Genomic DNA, 13511 nt, shown 5'->3' with positions numbered 1-13511 from the left:
GCTGTTTTTGCGGACTGGAACGGGAGAGGTCTGGATCTGCTTTTTATCCTTCCCGACTTTGTCCCCCTTGGCGCTTTTTCGGCTCTTGTCGCCGCCGTCGGGCTCGCTGGGGCCCCCACGGAGGCTCTGCTCCACGCCCGCGCACAGGCTGTCCAGGTCGTACTGCTCAGACTTGCTGCGCAGCAGCAGGTGCTTCGGATAGGGCGGCGGCGGGCACCTCCGGTCTGGGCCTCCGTACTCCACGTCCAACGGGTAGGCGCCCGCGCCGCCCAGCGTCAGGGCGTGCTCCTCCTTGGCGTCGAGGCCCTCCGGGGCCGGGGCCGGGGCCGGGGCCGGGGCCGGGGCAGGCGCAGGCGCGGGCACCCAGGCGGGATGCGAGGGCCCCACAGCCGTCTGCGGCTCGGGCCTCAGCACACGCACGCTCTTCACCGGGTGCAGGATGTGTGCGGCTGTGACAGCCGTCACGGTGTTAGAGGCGGGAAGGGAGGGCTCAGCCTTGCCAGGAGCGCCCGGCCGTGGCTGGTGGCTGTTGAAGGAGTTGGTCCTGCTGGGCACTGGGCAGTCGGGCCGGAAGGTCACGTGCGCGCGCGGCGGCGCCTCCAGGCCCTGCTTCTGCAGGGAGTCCCGGCGGGCCAGGGTGGCGGCCGGCCACTGCTGGACGGGGGTGCTGCCCAATTCATACAGGTCCACATTGAGGCTGTTCCGCGAGGGGGTGAGCAGGCTCTGAGGGGGGCTGTCGCTGGTGAACACCTGGCTGCGGGAGCCCAGCAAATGCAGCTGGTGGGCCGCTGGGCCGGCCTGCTTGTGGTGTGGGTGTGTCACGTAGATCCCGGAGGCGGGGGGCGGGAAAGCGAGGCTGGTGCCAGGCGGGACCCCCTGGGCCTTGGCGGGAAGGCTGGCATAGCCCCCAGTGTCCGGCAGCGTCTTGCTCTGGAAGGAGGGGCTACGCTGCACGCCGTAGCCCAGGGGTTCCCCGGGCACCAGCAGGTGCGGCCGGCCGTAGTGCGCGCCCTGCAGCGGGAAGTGCGCCCCTGCTGCCTCCACGCTGGCGCCGTAGCCCTTGGGCGAGTGCTGGTGCTGTTGCTGGTGGCCGGGCCCATGGGGGCCGACTCCGGGGAAGAGGTAGTCCACATACGGCCGCGGCACCTCCTCCAGTGCCGCGGGGCCGTCGGCGCCGAAGCTCGGGCCCTCATAGGGGGCGCCACCGCTCAGCTGGTGATAGGACGCAAAAGAATCGCGGGTTCCTTCGAAGCTGGGCCTCCGTGTCACAGGGGTTGGCACGAGCCCCTTTCCTGCAGTGGAAAAAATGGGAAGACAGCATCAGAGTGGGTGTGATCAGTGGATTCTGGCACCTTCAGGCTGGTCCCCACTCTAGTGCTGCCCTCGGGGCTGGGGGTCTTGAACCCTGGGCCCTGATGTGCTGCATTCTGCCCAGCACAGGGTCACTGGGCTCCCCTGTGCCCTGCCAGTCACCCTAATGTGTTAGGGGAGTGGGGGCAGGCTGGAGGTCAGAGGGCATGCAGGGGGGCCAAGGACAGAAGAGAAGACAGCATCCCAGTCCTGAGGCGCATCCTTAACCCCTGGGGACTGCTCCAGGACCACTCTCCTGTCAGGCTAGGGAGCTGCACAGTGCCAACTTTGTTTTCCAAACCATATCATGCCCAAATTGTGGGAGGCTGAGTTTACCACCACACCGTTCCCAAAGTGCTGCCCCCTCACACAGAGGGCAGGACTGTATCCACTGTGCAGTGGCTGCTCCACTTTTCTTTTGCCTCTTTTCCAAATTAAAACGTTTTCTAGGTTTTTGGGGGGGTCTGTATTAAAGCGACATATACACAACACTAAAAACCACACAAAACCCCTCTACAAATATCCAAATTGATTTCATCTGCTGCTGCCTTAATCCTGACTTCCATTTGGAACACCTCCTCTGAAACCGACGCCAGAGGGAAGGACGAAGCCTCCTTTCATTTCTTTAGGCCAATTGCTCCGCTTGGCTCCACTTGGCAGAGAGCGCCACAGGGTGGAAAGGCTGTGCCTTGCCTATAGGGAGACCACACCCGATACCTGGCAGTGAAGGCCCTGACAACCTGGCACTGACCGGGGGTCACAGGCACACCAAGGCTTGGTTTTCCCTGGGCTCAGAAGACGTCAGTGAATACACATACAAAAGGCAAGTGCAGAGGGAAATCTGTGCTCCATCCTGGGAAGTAACATTCACCCATAGCCAATGAAAAGCAGGGGTTTGGTGCGGTGCCTCAGGCCCTTCACAGGGATGCTGAGGGGGCCCAGCTCTGCCATGCTGCCTGCTGTCGAGCAGCCACTCTCAGAGGCTATGATGTGAGACAGGTGTGTTTTGGAACTGAGGAAAGAAGCCACCCTTGTCAAAGATCCCTCCACAGGCCCAAGAGAAAGTGAAAAGACCATTTTTACTCCCACTTTGCTGACTTTTTTGATCGTTCATAAAACAAGCACACACCTTTCCCTAGGTAGGAAGTGCCAAGGTAATTTCACACGAGGTGGTTGGGGCAAGTGCCGGGCGCATTCCCTGGTCTACCACCTGGGGCTGCCCCTGCCAGGGCCTGGCTCTCAGCGCAGGGCAGACTCAGCTTGCCTGTTACCAGAACGAGGCAATGTGCCAGGAAACTGGTTCTGGCCAGGCCAGGTCAGACCTCTCTGCACATGGTTTTGCGTCCTGAAGCCACAAACGGTCTTCGCCCACCATGCTGCAGGCCTGGGCTCACCTGGGGAGGTCTGCTTAATGACCCGCACAATCTGCTCATTCCTTGGGTCCAGGTAGCCCATCTTGCTGATGTACTCCAGGGCGGCCTCGATGCTCCTGCTGCCAGTTTGCTTGAGAGCTCGGCCAGCCATCTCCTGGGAGGGAAGAGCAAAGGAGAGGTAAGTGCACGTCATCCTAAAGCAAAGCTGCCAGGGACTCCCGTCCCCAGTCTGTGCTGCAACACTGCCTCTGTCACTGCTGAGAACCTGTGAAGCACTATAGGAGACCCTCGGAATGAGCGCAGGTGGCTGTGTGTCCTGTAGGTGCTTGATGACAAAAGCCTAGCATAAGCCACGCCACAGACTATCTGGCCTTCTGTTAAGGACATATGGGAATTTTGATGATGGGCAGAGATTTCAATTCTGCTTCTCCTTAAAAAAATTTTGTGGTTGGACTGGTGAGTTCAGGATGAACCTAAAACTAGAAACGTTTAAGGGGAAGAACTGTGGGAGTCAGGGAACCTGGCTTTAACCTCAGCTCACCCCCAGGCTAACTTTGGGATGAGGAAACCTGTCCCCAAGGAGAGGGTGCAGCTGCCCAAGAGTCATATATTACATGCCTACTGTTTACAATGCCCTGTGCTGGCTACAGCAGCAGAGGACTGCCCCTTAGAGATCTGACTTGTACAAGAAAGAAAAGACAGACACAACAGGAGTCCATGGAGCCATGCCCACACAGGACAGGTCCCTCAAACTGCTTGTGGGATGAACACAAGACAGAGGCTGGTGGCCACCACCGGAGAGGGCAAGTAAAATGGATGAGGGCCAGAGGAGAAAGCCCCCTTCCACCCGAAGGACGAGGTGGAAGGTTAGGGCGGCATGGCTAAGCTGTGCCAGACTTTAGGCAGGTGGAGAGCCCTGGAGAGAAAAGGCATTCCTGGCAGATGGGACAGCCAGAGCAGAAGCCTGGGGAAAGATGGGCTCATAGCAGCAGCACACGAGGGTGGAAGAGATGTGGAGAGGGACCCACATGATGGGGCCAGGCTCTCCAGGGTTTTGTTCCTGTCTGCAGGCAGTCAAGGAAGCTTTCAAACAGAGACTTGTGGTGTCAGCAGGTCAGGCTAGGGACACTTGAAGGTGCAGAGCTGGAGGCACTCAGGTGGGGGAGACAGAACAGGCAGGAGGGTGCAGAAGAGATGCAGCCCAGGGGAGTGGGGCTGTGAAGCTCTGACAACGATGCCCCCTTCATCTTTCAGGACAGAAAGAGCCGTAGGCAAACAGGGAGGGTGAGCAGAGAGAAAAGAACACCATTGAGGCTGGCTCTGGGACAAGGGCGAAGCAGGCAAAGGCCACAAAAAGGGCTTTGGCAGGAGGAAACTGAAAATGCACAATGGGGAGCCCTGGAAAGGAGCCCACAGTTACCCAGACAGCAGACAAGAAAGGGGTGGAGATGTAGAAACACCCAGGGGTAGTGGGGGAGACCGTGCAGGGCTACTCTGCGGCATGAACCCTGGCCCTGGTCACAGGGCCAGTCTGCAGAGAGAGACGCAGCACTGAGTGTTCCCTTCCTCTGGACGGGGCATCCTGGTGCCCATGACCCGAATCACACTCAGCTGTGTGTCTGTGGTTCCCTTAGGACGAGAAGAACCTGGCAGGACCGGAAACCATGTTACTTATGCCTGTATCTGCCCACTTAACACAATGCCTAGAAGAAATTAAGCACTTACTATCCATATGTGATGGACTAATAGTAAATCAAGCTTTCCAGTCCTGGCCATATGACAGCAGAGTGGCAGGATAGAAAACGCTGGCTGTAAACTATGCCTATGTTCTTAGCAATGAGGGTGTGGGCATAGCAAGATGGCAGGGACAAGGAAGGGGCTGCACAGGAACACGTGGTGGAAGGCCTGGGGAGGTGCTGCCACATGGGCAGGCCACGTCACAGTGGAGGGACATGAAGTGACGGACTGGAAAATGGTAATAAGAACAGAGCTGTTTGTTGAAGTGGCGCTGGGACTGCCAGAAAGGGCGAATGTTTACAACCTGGAAGAGCCGCAGAGAGCAGACAGCAGTGGTTCAGAAGGGAAACGCTTCCTGGCCTCACCTGGGACGGGAGATAAGACTCCCACTGCCTACTTCACAGCTGTGCTATGCGATGAGATCACGTCTGCGAAGACTCAACAGCTTGGAGGAAGACACGATATAAGACCACATCTTTGTGGGATCATCCTGGAGCTTTTGGCGACCATTAAAAAAATGTGCCAATTAGGGCCAACTCTAACCGCAAGCCTTTCCATTAGCACTAACCGTTCAATTGCTTTGTCTGAAACGTGACCAACGCTCTGTCTCCTGCAGGGTGAATCACCAGCCTGTGCTCATTAACCCAGTACCTGCTGACTGCCAAGGAAGGGACACCTCCAGGACAGGCTAGGTTGATGTGGATGTTCTCAAACTCTCTCCCCATTTACAAAGCACCCACTACTCAAGATGTGCATGTTTATTGTGCTTCAAATCTAGGAACTCAACTAAGAAAACTCCGCAAGGAGACCACAAGTGAAGACTCATGTTCAGAGGCGAGTTTCAAGTCATGAAAGTGAGCCACACTCATGAGCCAGCTTGTTTATAAATAAACCCTTCAAATAACCCATGTTGACTGAGGCTTGCCCTTGTTATCTGTCCATCAACGCTTCTTTAACAAGAAATACATTAACTCTCAGAAGATGCTACTGTACATATACATAGAGCTACGTTTTAAACGCCGAAGGAAATGGGAACCCACTTCTAAATCCATCAGAAGTATACGACCTCTTCTAAATCCATCAGAAATATACAAAGTACATGCAGAGTCACCGAGTGAAGACAAGCACACAGTCTGGGGAATGGCAAGAGGTCAGAGCCAGGAGGCGGGAGGAGTGTGTCAAGGAGATGCAGCTGAAGCCGGCCTAGGAGCTTGGCCACTTCCTAAGAATGTATGGAGGCCAAGCTGGATGTGGTGGCTCACGCCTGTAATCCCAGCACTTTGGGAGATTGAGGCAGGAAGACTGCTTGAGCCCAGGAGTTTGAGACCAGCCTGGGCAACACAGCGAGACCCCATCTCTACAAAAAAGTAGCTGAGCATTGGTGGCACATGCCTGTACTCCCAGCTACTCAAGAGGCTGAGGCAGGAGGATTGCTTGAGCCCAGGAAGTAGGGCAGGCTGGGCAACAAAATAAGACTGTGTCTCAAAAAAGAAAAAAAATAAAAAATAAAATATTTTTTTTAAAAAAGAATGTACAGAGATTGCCTTTTAAGAGTCCTTATCTAGAATTGTAGGTGGCTATTCCAAAAGATGGCAGGATGGCACAGTGGTCCAGGGAGCAGAGACGGAGGCCACGGGCCTGGGTTCACCCCTCCCCTCTGCCACTTAGCAGCTGTGGAACCTTCAGCAAGTGATTTCCCTACTCTCTCATCTGGGAAATAAGGCTAACAGGTCGCTCTTGGGACTAAAGGAGATAATGTCACGTTTCGGCATCAGCATCATTTAAGGGTTAGCTGTTACAGTTCACAAAGGTATCTTATGTGTTTCTGGGAAAAAACGTAAAAACTGTAATTGTAGATTTTGTGCAGGTTTGACATTTAATGACTCTAATGTTTTACTGCGTATTCTTCTTATAATAACTATAGAAAGAAGTGTAATGAGTTCTTTTCACTAAGCCTCAACCGACACCTCCAATCTCGCGCAGCTTACCTCAGGCTGCCGTGGAAACATTGGCCACGTCTATGCATGCCAAGACATGGAAAGGCTGGGCAGCCCTGCCCCCACGCAAGGGTGAAGCTGCAAGTCAACTGAAGGCAAGGACAGCTCAGGTATGTGTTCTGGTATCTAGTGTGTAGAAAGTGATCGCAGGTATTTGTTCAATGAATGACTGAGTGACTAAATTAGACTGACATAGGATAGAGGAAAGGAAGACAGAGCTACAAGCAGGGAGTGTGAGAAGACACTACCTGTTCCACTGGGCAGGCTGTCCTGCTGTGTGGAAGATGGAGATAAGGCACGCAGCAGAGATGCACTGAGGCACAGGCTAAAGGGAATTTCAAATCAACATTAACAGCAGCAGCAACTTCCAAGTTTTACATCATTATCTAGTTTGCACATGTGCCATTCTTCAGGAGAGCCTCTTCTACAGAAGCTCACAAAATCTTAATGCATTTGAATGTGTGTGTCATGCCCTATTTACCAATTACTAATTATTTACAGAGTCATGTGGCAGGCTAACAAGACTTTGATGACTTTGTGTCACCTAGCCACATGCAACAAGAAAATCCTATACACTAAATTTTTCTCCTAAAACACTCAAGAAAGTTTAATTTAGGATTGTTTAATGTCTCATAGAAAAAAAGATGCTAATCCATTGAACTTGGTTACCATAAATGGAGCCTTCTCTTCTAGACAGATATCAGTGCTGGAGTTGAAGCCATCATATTAGCACCAGATTTGGCAGAAGATACCTGTGGCATTCAACACTTGCTTCATTAGTGACCACTCCATGCCACCTGCTGCAATAGTAGGATGCTCAATGTGTGTAAAACCCCATCTTCTGCTTCTAACTCAGCTGCACTCTCAGTCCTCCCAACCTCGTAAGCATCTTGATTTTGAGATTTCTTTCACATCTCACGTCGTCTGGAAGAATTTTTTTTCTACCTACATTAGAGTAGTAGAAGATTCTTTTTTTGTTTATGTTTTTTCTGAGACAGTCTCATTCTGTCCCCAAGGCTAGAGTACAGTGGCATGATCTTGGCTCACTGAAACCTTCATCTCCCGGGTTCAAGCAATTCTCCTGCCTCAGCTTGCCGAATAGCTGGGATTATAAGCATGCACCACCGTACCTGGCTAAATTTTGTATTTTTAGTAGAGATGGGGTTTTGCCATGTTGGCCAGCCTGGTCTCGAATTCCTGACCTCAGGTGATCCACCTGCCTCAGCCTCCCAAGGTGCTGGGATTATAGGTGTGAGTCACTGCACCTGGCTTGGTAGAAGATTTGGGATACTTTGAAGGGAGAACTGATACTATTATTCACAATCCACATCAAATTCAGCAAAACCTAACGTGGCATAAACTCTATGCCTCACAGTTTGGGGAGCCACAGTGGTTCTTACCTAGAGCCCTTATCTGCTACCCTGTGGGTAGTTCTTGCAGATTCATAAACACAAATGAAAAATTCTTTTGTCAGACTTGCGGCAGAACAGAAGCTAGTAGGGCTAAATACTACTGCATCAAGGATACCCTGGGGGCCTGGCAGCCTCATCTCTTCTGGACAGCAGTGACATGCACTGCAGTGGGCTGTCCTCAGCTTGGGGTGGTGGTCCTGGACCAGATAGAAGGAATTCTTCCCACTCCATTAAAGCAGAGCTCCTCCACAGGTTTTCTGCCTCATGGCTAAAACAGAGAGACTGGGGAGGGATAAAAAAGGGCAAGAAAAACCGAGGTTTCAAACTTCACTGGTTTACTGCTGCTACTGACAGCTCTTGTAAAACTCCACTTCAGGTGTGTGAATTACATATTAATAAAGCAGTTTTGAACATCTGTACCTTAGGTATCTTTCCCAAGATATTTCTCCTCTTACATTTTGTCAACAAATTGGTGTTCACTTATAACTGAATCTAACACTATGAACCCTGGAAATGTGAGATTTGCCCACATGCTGTGTGATGTGGAAAGGACTGCAAAACAGGCATGTAACAAAACATCGAGGTGGCTGAGGTGTGGGGCACCTCGGGCTCTGCCAGGATCTTGAGGCAGTTCCTCTCAATTTCAAGGACCGCATCCCAGCTCCAAGGCTCCCCATTGGATGGTCCAGGCCTCTGTTGCAGGTACACCATTATGATCCCCTCTGCTGTCCCTTGGGGAAGCTGGCCTCACCCAGCTCTCCAGCCACTGACCAGCTGCCAGGCAGACCAGCACGGGCTCCTGACACACGCTCTGCTCTTCTGGCATGGTCCCCCTCTAGTAGGCACAGGGCCTACAAGGATGGGTGGGAACCAGAAGACATTCCTTCCATCTACCACTAGCTCTTAGCAAGGTAGGAGCTGGGCTCGCGATGCCTAAGCAGCAGAAGTATTTCACGTGCATTGCCCTGTGAATGCGAGTAATTTAAATGCAGTGACAATTATGTATGAGGGAAGGAATTTCCTATGAAGATCCTTCCCCTCAGCCCTTCCTGGTAAGGAAACATTTTTCAAGCCTTAGCAAAACCATATCCTAAAGTTTTAACATTCCAGCTATGAGGTTTGGCTGAAAAAGCAGAAATGAAGTGCTCTGGCCCCGTCCTGTCTTCATGGCCTTCTGTCTGTCTGTGTCTGCCTGTCTCTCAGGCTTCCTCTGGTAACTTCCACTTCAGTCGTATGTAGCTCATGCCTGTAATCCCAGTGCTTTGGGGAGGCCAAGGCAGGATTGCTTGAGGCCAGGAGTTCAAGACCAGCCTGGGCAAGACCCCCCCATCTCTGTAAAAAGTAAGAAAATTAGCTGGGCATGGTGGTGGGTGCCTGTAGTTCTTGCTACTCAGGAGGCTGAGGCAGAAGAAACACTTGAACCTGGGAGGCAGAGGCTGCAGTAGCTGAGATCATGCCACTGTACTCCAGCCTGGGGGACAGAGCAAGAGAGCCTGTCTCAAAAAATAAATAAATAAATAATTAAATTAAATTAAGAAAAAACAAAGGATGATGGGGAGAAAGGGAAGAGTTGGCTGGGAGGGGAGGCTGCCTTGTCTCTGGCAAGATCCTAAGCTTCCTTGGAGGATTGCGGGCGGGCTGGTCTTCAAAAGAACCTCTGACCCAAATCCCTAGATTTTTTGACCAGGACATAGGAGCCGAGGAGCTGGAATTTCCAGAGTGTTATAACCCCACCACCATGGAAAGGGGCCTGGAAGAATGAAGCCCCTCTGGGCCCAGAGGTCCTCCAGAGGTCCCACCGCTGCGTGCCCCTCCCATGTCCAGCGATCTTGGGCAGGTGGGGCCCCAAGACCCTGTCCTCGCTGGGCGAGGCAGGGCGGGGCCGACAACCTTGGCTGGTGGGGCAGAGCACCATAAGCCTGTCCACGCAGTAACCTTGTCCATGCGGGGTGGGGGCCGCAGCAACCTTGTGCACACGGGGAGCAGGGACATGACATTGTCCAGGACCTCGTCCATGTGAGGCCAGGGCCCCAGAGACCTTGTGCATGCAGGGTGGGGTCCTTGGTGACTTTTTCCACAACCTTGTCCACATGAGACAGGGGTCCCAGAAACCTTGTGCATGCAGGGCGGGGGTGCTGGCGACCTTGTCCACTACCTTGTCCACGCGGGGCAGGAGCCCTGGCAATCTTGTGCACGCGGAACTGGGGCCCCTCTGCGACACTGTCCACGCAAGGCGTGGCCCTGGCGACCTTGGGCAGGTGCAGCATGCACTGCATGCGAGCCAACTGTGGCTGGAAAACAAGTGGAGGGCAAATGGAAGAGGTGGCCTTTGGAGTTTGTGAGCAAGAAGAAAATGAGCTGTCACCTAGCATGGATGCAGCAGAAGCTCCAGCCCCTGCAGCGACCTCCTCCGGTAGCTGGTGGTGCTGTAGGCCCCTGCACCTTGGTATGCCAGAAACACGCAGGGAGGACACCTGCTCCTCGCACACAGGTATAAACATACATCTTTTTAAAAGTAACTTATGGGAAAGGAACGAAGAAGAAATTTGGCATAATGCTTTGTTTTTGTTTTGTATATTTTTAAGGGCTATGCTAATCTCCGTATTGTTCCAGTTTTAGTATACCTGCTGCGCTGCAGAAGCAAGCAGACTTTTTTTGACAGGGTCTTGCTCTGTTGCCCAGGCTGGAGTGCAGTGGCTCAATCAGGGCTCACTGCAGTTTGGCCCTGCTGGGCTTCAGCAATCCTCCCATTTCAGCCTCCTGTAGGTGGGAGCCAGCATGCTCGGCTAATTTTTTTAAAAAGTTTTCTGTAGATGGGTTCTCACTTTTACCCAGGCTGGTCTCAAACTCCAGAGCTCAAGCCATCCTCCCACCTCAGCCTCCTAAAATGCTATGATTACATACAGCCATGAGCCAGGGCACCTGGCCTTCAGCCTGGACAATGTGACGAAACCCCATCTCTACTAAAAATACAAAAAAAAATTTTTTTAATAAAAAAAAAATTAGCTGGGTGTGGCAGCACACACCTATATAGCCCCAGCTACTTGGGAGGCTCAGGCAAGGACAATCGCTTGAACCTAGGAGGCGGAGGTTGCAGTAAGCCAAGATCACACCACTGCACTACAGCACTGGCAACAGGGCAAGTCTCCATCTCAAACAAACAAAAAAAGAAACATTGATAAAGAGCACTTTATAACTACTGTTAGCACCAAAATAAAATCAATAATTATAAAGATAAGTGAGCTGGTGAAACTATTCTTGGTCATGTATAAACCAAAAATATTCAAGGGTGATATTTATTAGTATCAAAAGTTATTATATTTTTTGTACCCTGATTTAATAATTTTATTTCTTGAAATTTATCCTCAGGATGAAATAATTCAGTTTTGAAAAACTGATTTCCATAATGATTATCTGTCAGATTTAGGTATATCAGCCCCTCAAATAGGAAAGTGTGGGATGGGAGTTAGAGGCCACATGGCCATTACTAAACAACAATTTTAATTACTATAGTCCCTAGAATATACTTACCATAGCCAGAAATAATACTTTCTACAACTACAACTCAAAAAAATCTACCACTGCTCTAGATGCTGAGTATGCAGCAGTAAACAAAATAGGCAACTTTCAGTAGTATAAACAACATGTAAAGATGCTGATTGTATAAAATGTTGTGTCTCTTAGTAACTATGTATACAAATCAGTTATGGCTATGAACAAGGGCTTGACTAGAACATGGAAAAAATTAAAGTATGACTTAACTTTATGTTGAAAGACCAATGGTTTCTAAAGAGAGCATGACAATAAGATGCTTCCACATATATCAAATTCCATGATAACAAAACTACCTATACTATCTAGCTGCATAATTGTGGACAGATCACAAAAATTCTCCAGATCCCAATTGTGCTCAACAAAATGGCAAGATAAGAATATACGAGCTAATCCCAAAGTTTCTTTTAACTGTAAAATTCCAGGATTTTGAAGGATGTTTGCTAAAATAAGACTTTTGTCACAATTGAGATAGGTGAACAGAGGTAAAGCACATTCCACAGAAACTTAATATACCAAAAATTCCCTGTACACACACACACACACACACACACACACACACACGCCGTGCATAGTTGCAGGGGTCCTGGATCCTATATTTCTATTCATGTGTCCCTAACAGTGCTACCAAAAAATGGGCACTAACAGTTTCTCCCATCCCTGTATATACAGGCGGCAGCTCTCAATACGGAGTGGAATCTACTTCCCTTCCCCTTGAATATTGGCTGGCCTGTGATTTGCTCCGTCAGTGGAATGAAGCAGGAATGCTGCTGTGCCATTCTGAGCCTTGCCCTCAAGAAACCTGGCTGCTTCCATTTTCACTCCTGAGATCCCACCATGGCTGGAGACAGATCCAGTTAACTGTGCCACGGTTTCAACCCATGAGTGAAGCCCTCTTGGGTGTTCGGCCCCAGCTGAGTTCCCACTGGGATGAGCTACATGGAAACCCAGCAGACACCACATAGAGCAGAAGAACTGCCCAGCTGAGCGTAGCCAAGCCCACAGAGCCATAGGAAATAATAAGCCATTATTTTTAAGTCACTAAAAATTCTGGGACGGTTGGTTACACAACAGTAGATAATTGATGATAACTGACTCTACTTTGTTCTCTGCTGTGTATAATCTGGACAAATATGCCCACAATTAATTATCTTTTTAAAAATTAATTACCTTTTTTTTTCTGAGACAGGGTCTCACTCTTATTGCCCAGGCTGGAGTGCAGTGGTGTGAAAACAGCTCACTGCAGCCTTGACTTCCCAGGCTCAGGTGATTCTCCCACTTCAGTCTCCACAGAGTAGCTGGGACTACGGGCGTGCACCACCACACCCAGCTAATTTTTTGTTATTTTTTTAGTAGAGTTGGGGTTTCATCATGTTGCCCAGGATGGTCTGGAACTCCTGAGCTCAAGCAATCTGCCTGCCTTAGCCTCCCAAAGTGCTGGTATTACAGGAGTGAGCCATGGTGCCTAGCTTTTTAAAATTTGTCATTTATTTTTTAGAGACAGGGTCTTGCTCTTATCACCCAGGCTGAAGTACAGTGGTGGAATCAAAGCTCAATCCAGCCTCTAACTCCTGGACTCAAACTTCCTACCTTGGCCTCCCAAGAAGCTATAATTACAGGTGCAGGCAACCATACCTGGCTAACTTTATTCTTTAATTTCTTTTTTATTTTCAGATACAGCATCTCACTATATTGCTCAGACTGGTCTCAAACTCCTGGCTCAAGCAATCCTCCCTACCTCAGCCTCCCAAAGTACTGGGATTACAAGCATGAGCCACTGCACCTGGCCTGTAATCCCATACACCTTTATGATATTAGTAGCAATTGAGTCTATTTGGACAAAAGCTGAGGAGACCAAACCATTCAAAACTTAAATTCTTTACATTTAAATTCTTTAAGAATTTAAATTTTGAATGGTTTGGTCTCCTCAGCTTTTGTCCAAATAGACTCAATTGCTGCTAATATCATAAAGTTTTCTGAAAAGTTAAATTTTCTGGCCAGGTGCAGTGGCTTATGCCTGTAATCCCGGCAGTTTGGAAGGCCAAGCTGGGTGGATTACGAGGTTGGGAGTTTGAGACCAGCCTGGCCAA

At 50.5% G+C, this 13511-nt stretch overlaps 1 protein-coding gene across 1 annotated transcript in view; it reads right to left on the bottom strand.

Moving 5' to 3' along the window:
- The window catches only part of LATS2 (large tumor suppressor kinase 2), a 94528-nt gene that overhangs the window by 16358 nt on the left and 64659 nt on the right, over positions 1–13511 (bottom strand). The window contains 2 exon segments of the mRNA XM_017548176.2: positions 2–1292; positions 2745–2877. Coding sequence (XP_017403665.1) covers positions 2–1292; positions 2745–2877 — 1424 coding nt within the window.

The sequence above is a fragment of the Cebus imitator genome, unplaced genomic scaffold, assembly GCF_001604975.1.
Source record: "Cebus imitator isolate Cc_AM_T3 unplaced genomic scaffold, Cebus_imitator-1.0 Scaffold204, whole genome shotgun sequence".
Taxonomy (NCBI): Eukaryota; Metazoa; Chordata; class Mammalia; order Primates; family Cebidae; genus Cebus; species Cebus imitator.
Note: the sequence above shows the minus strand (reverse complement) of the source record. Positions and strands in the feature narration are given on the sequence as shown.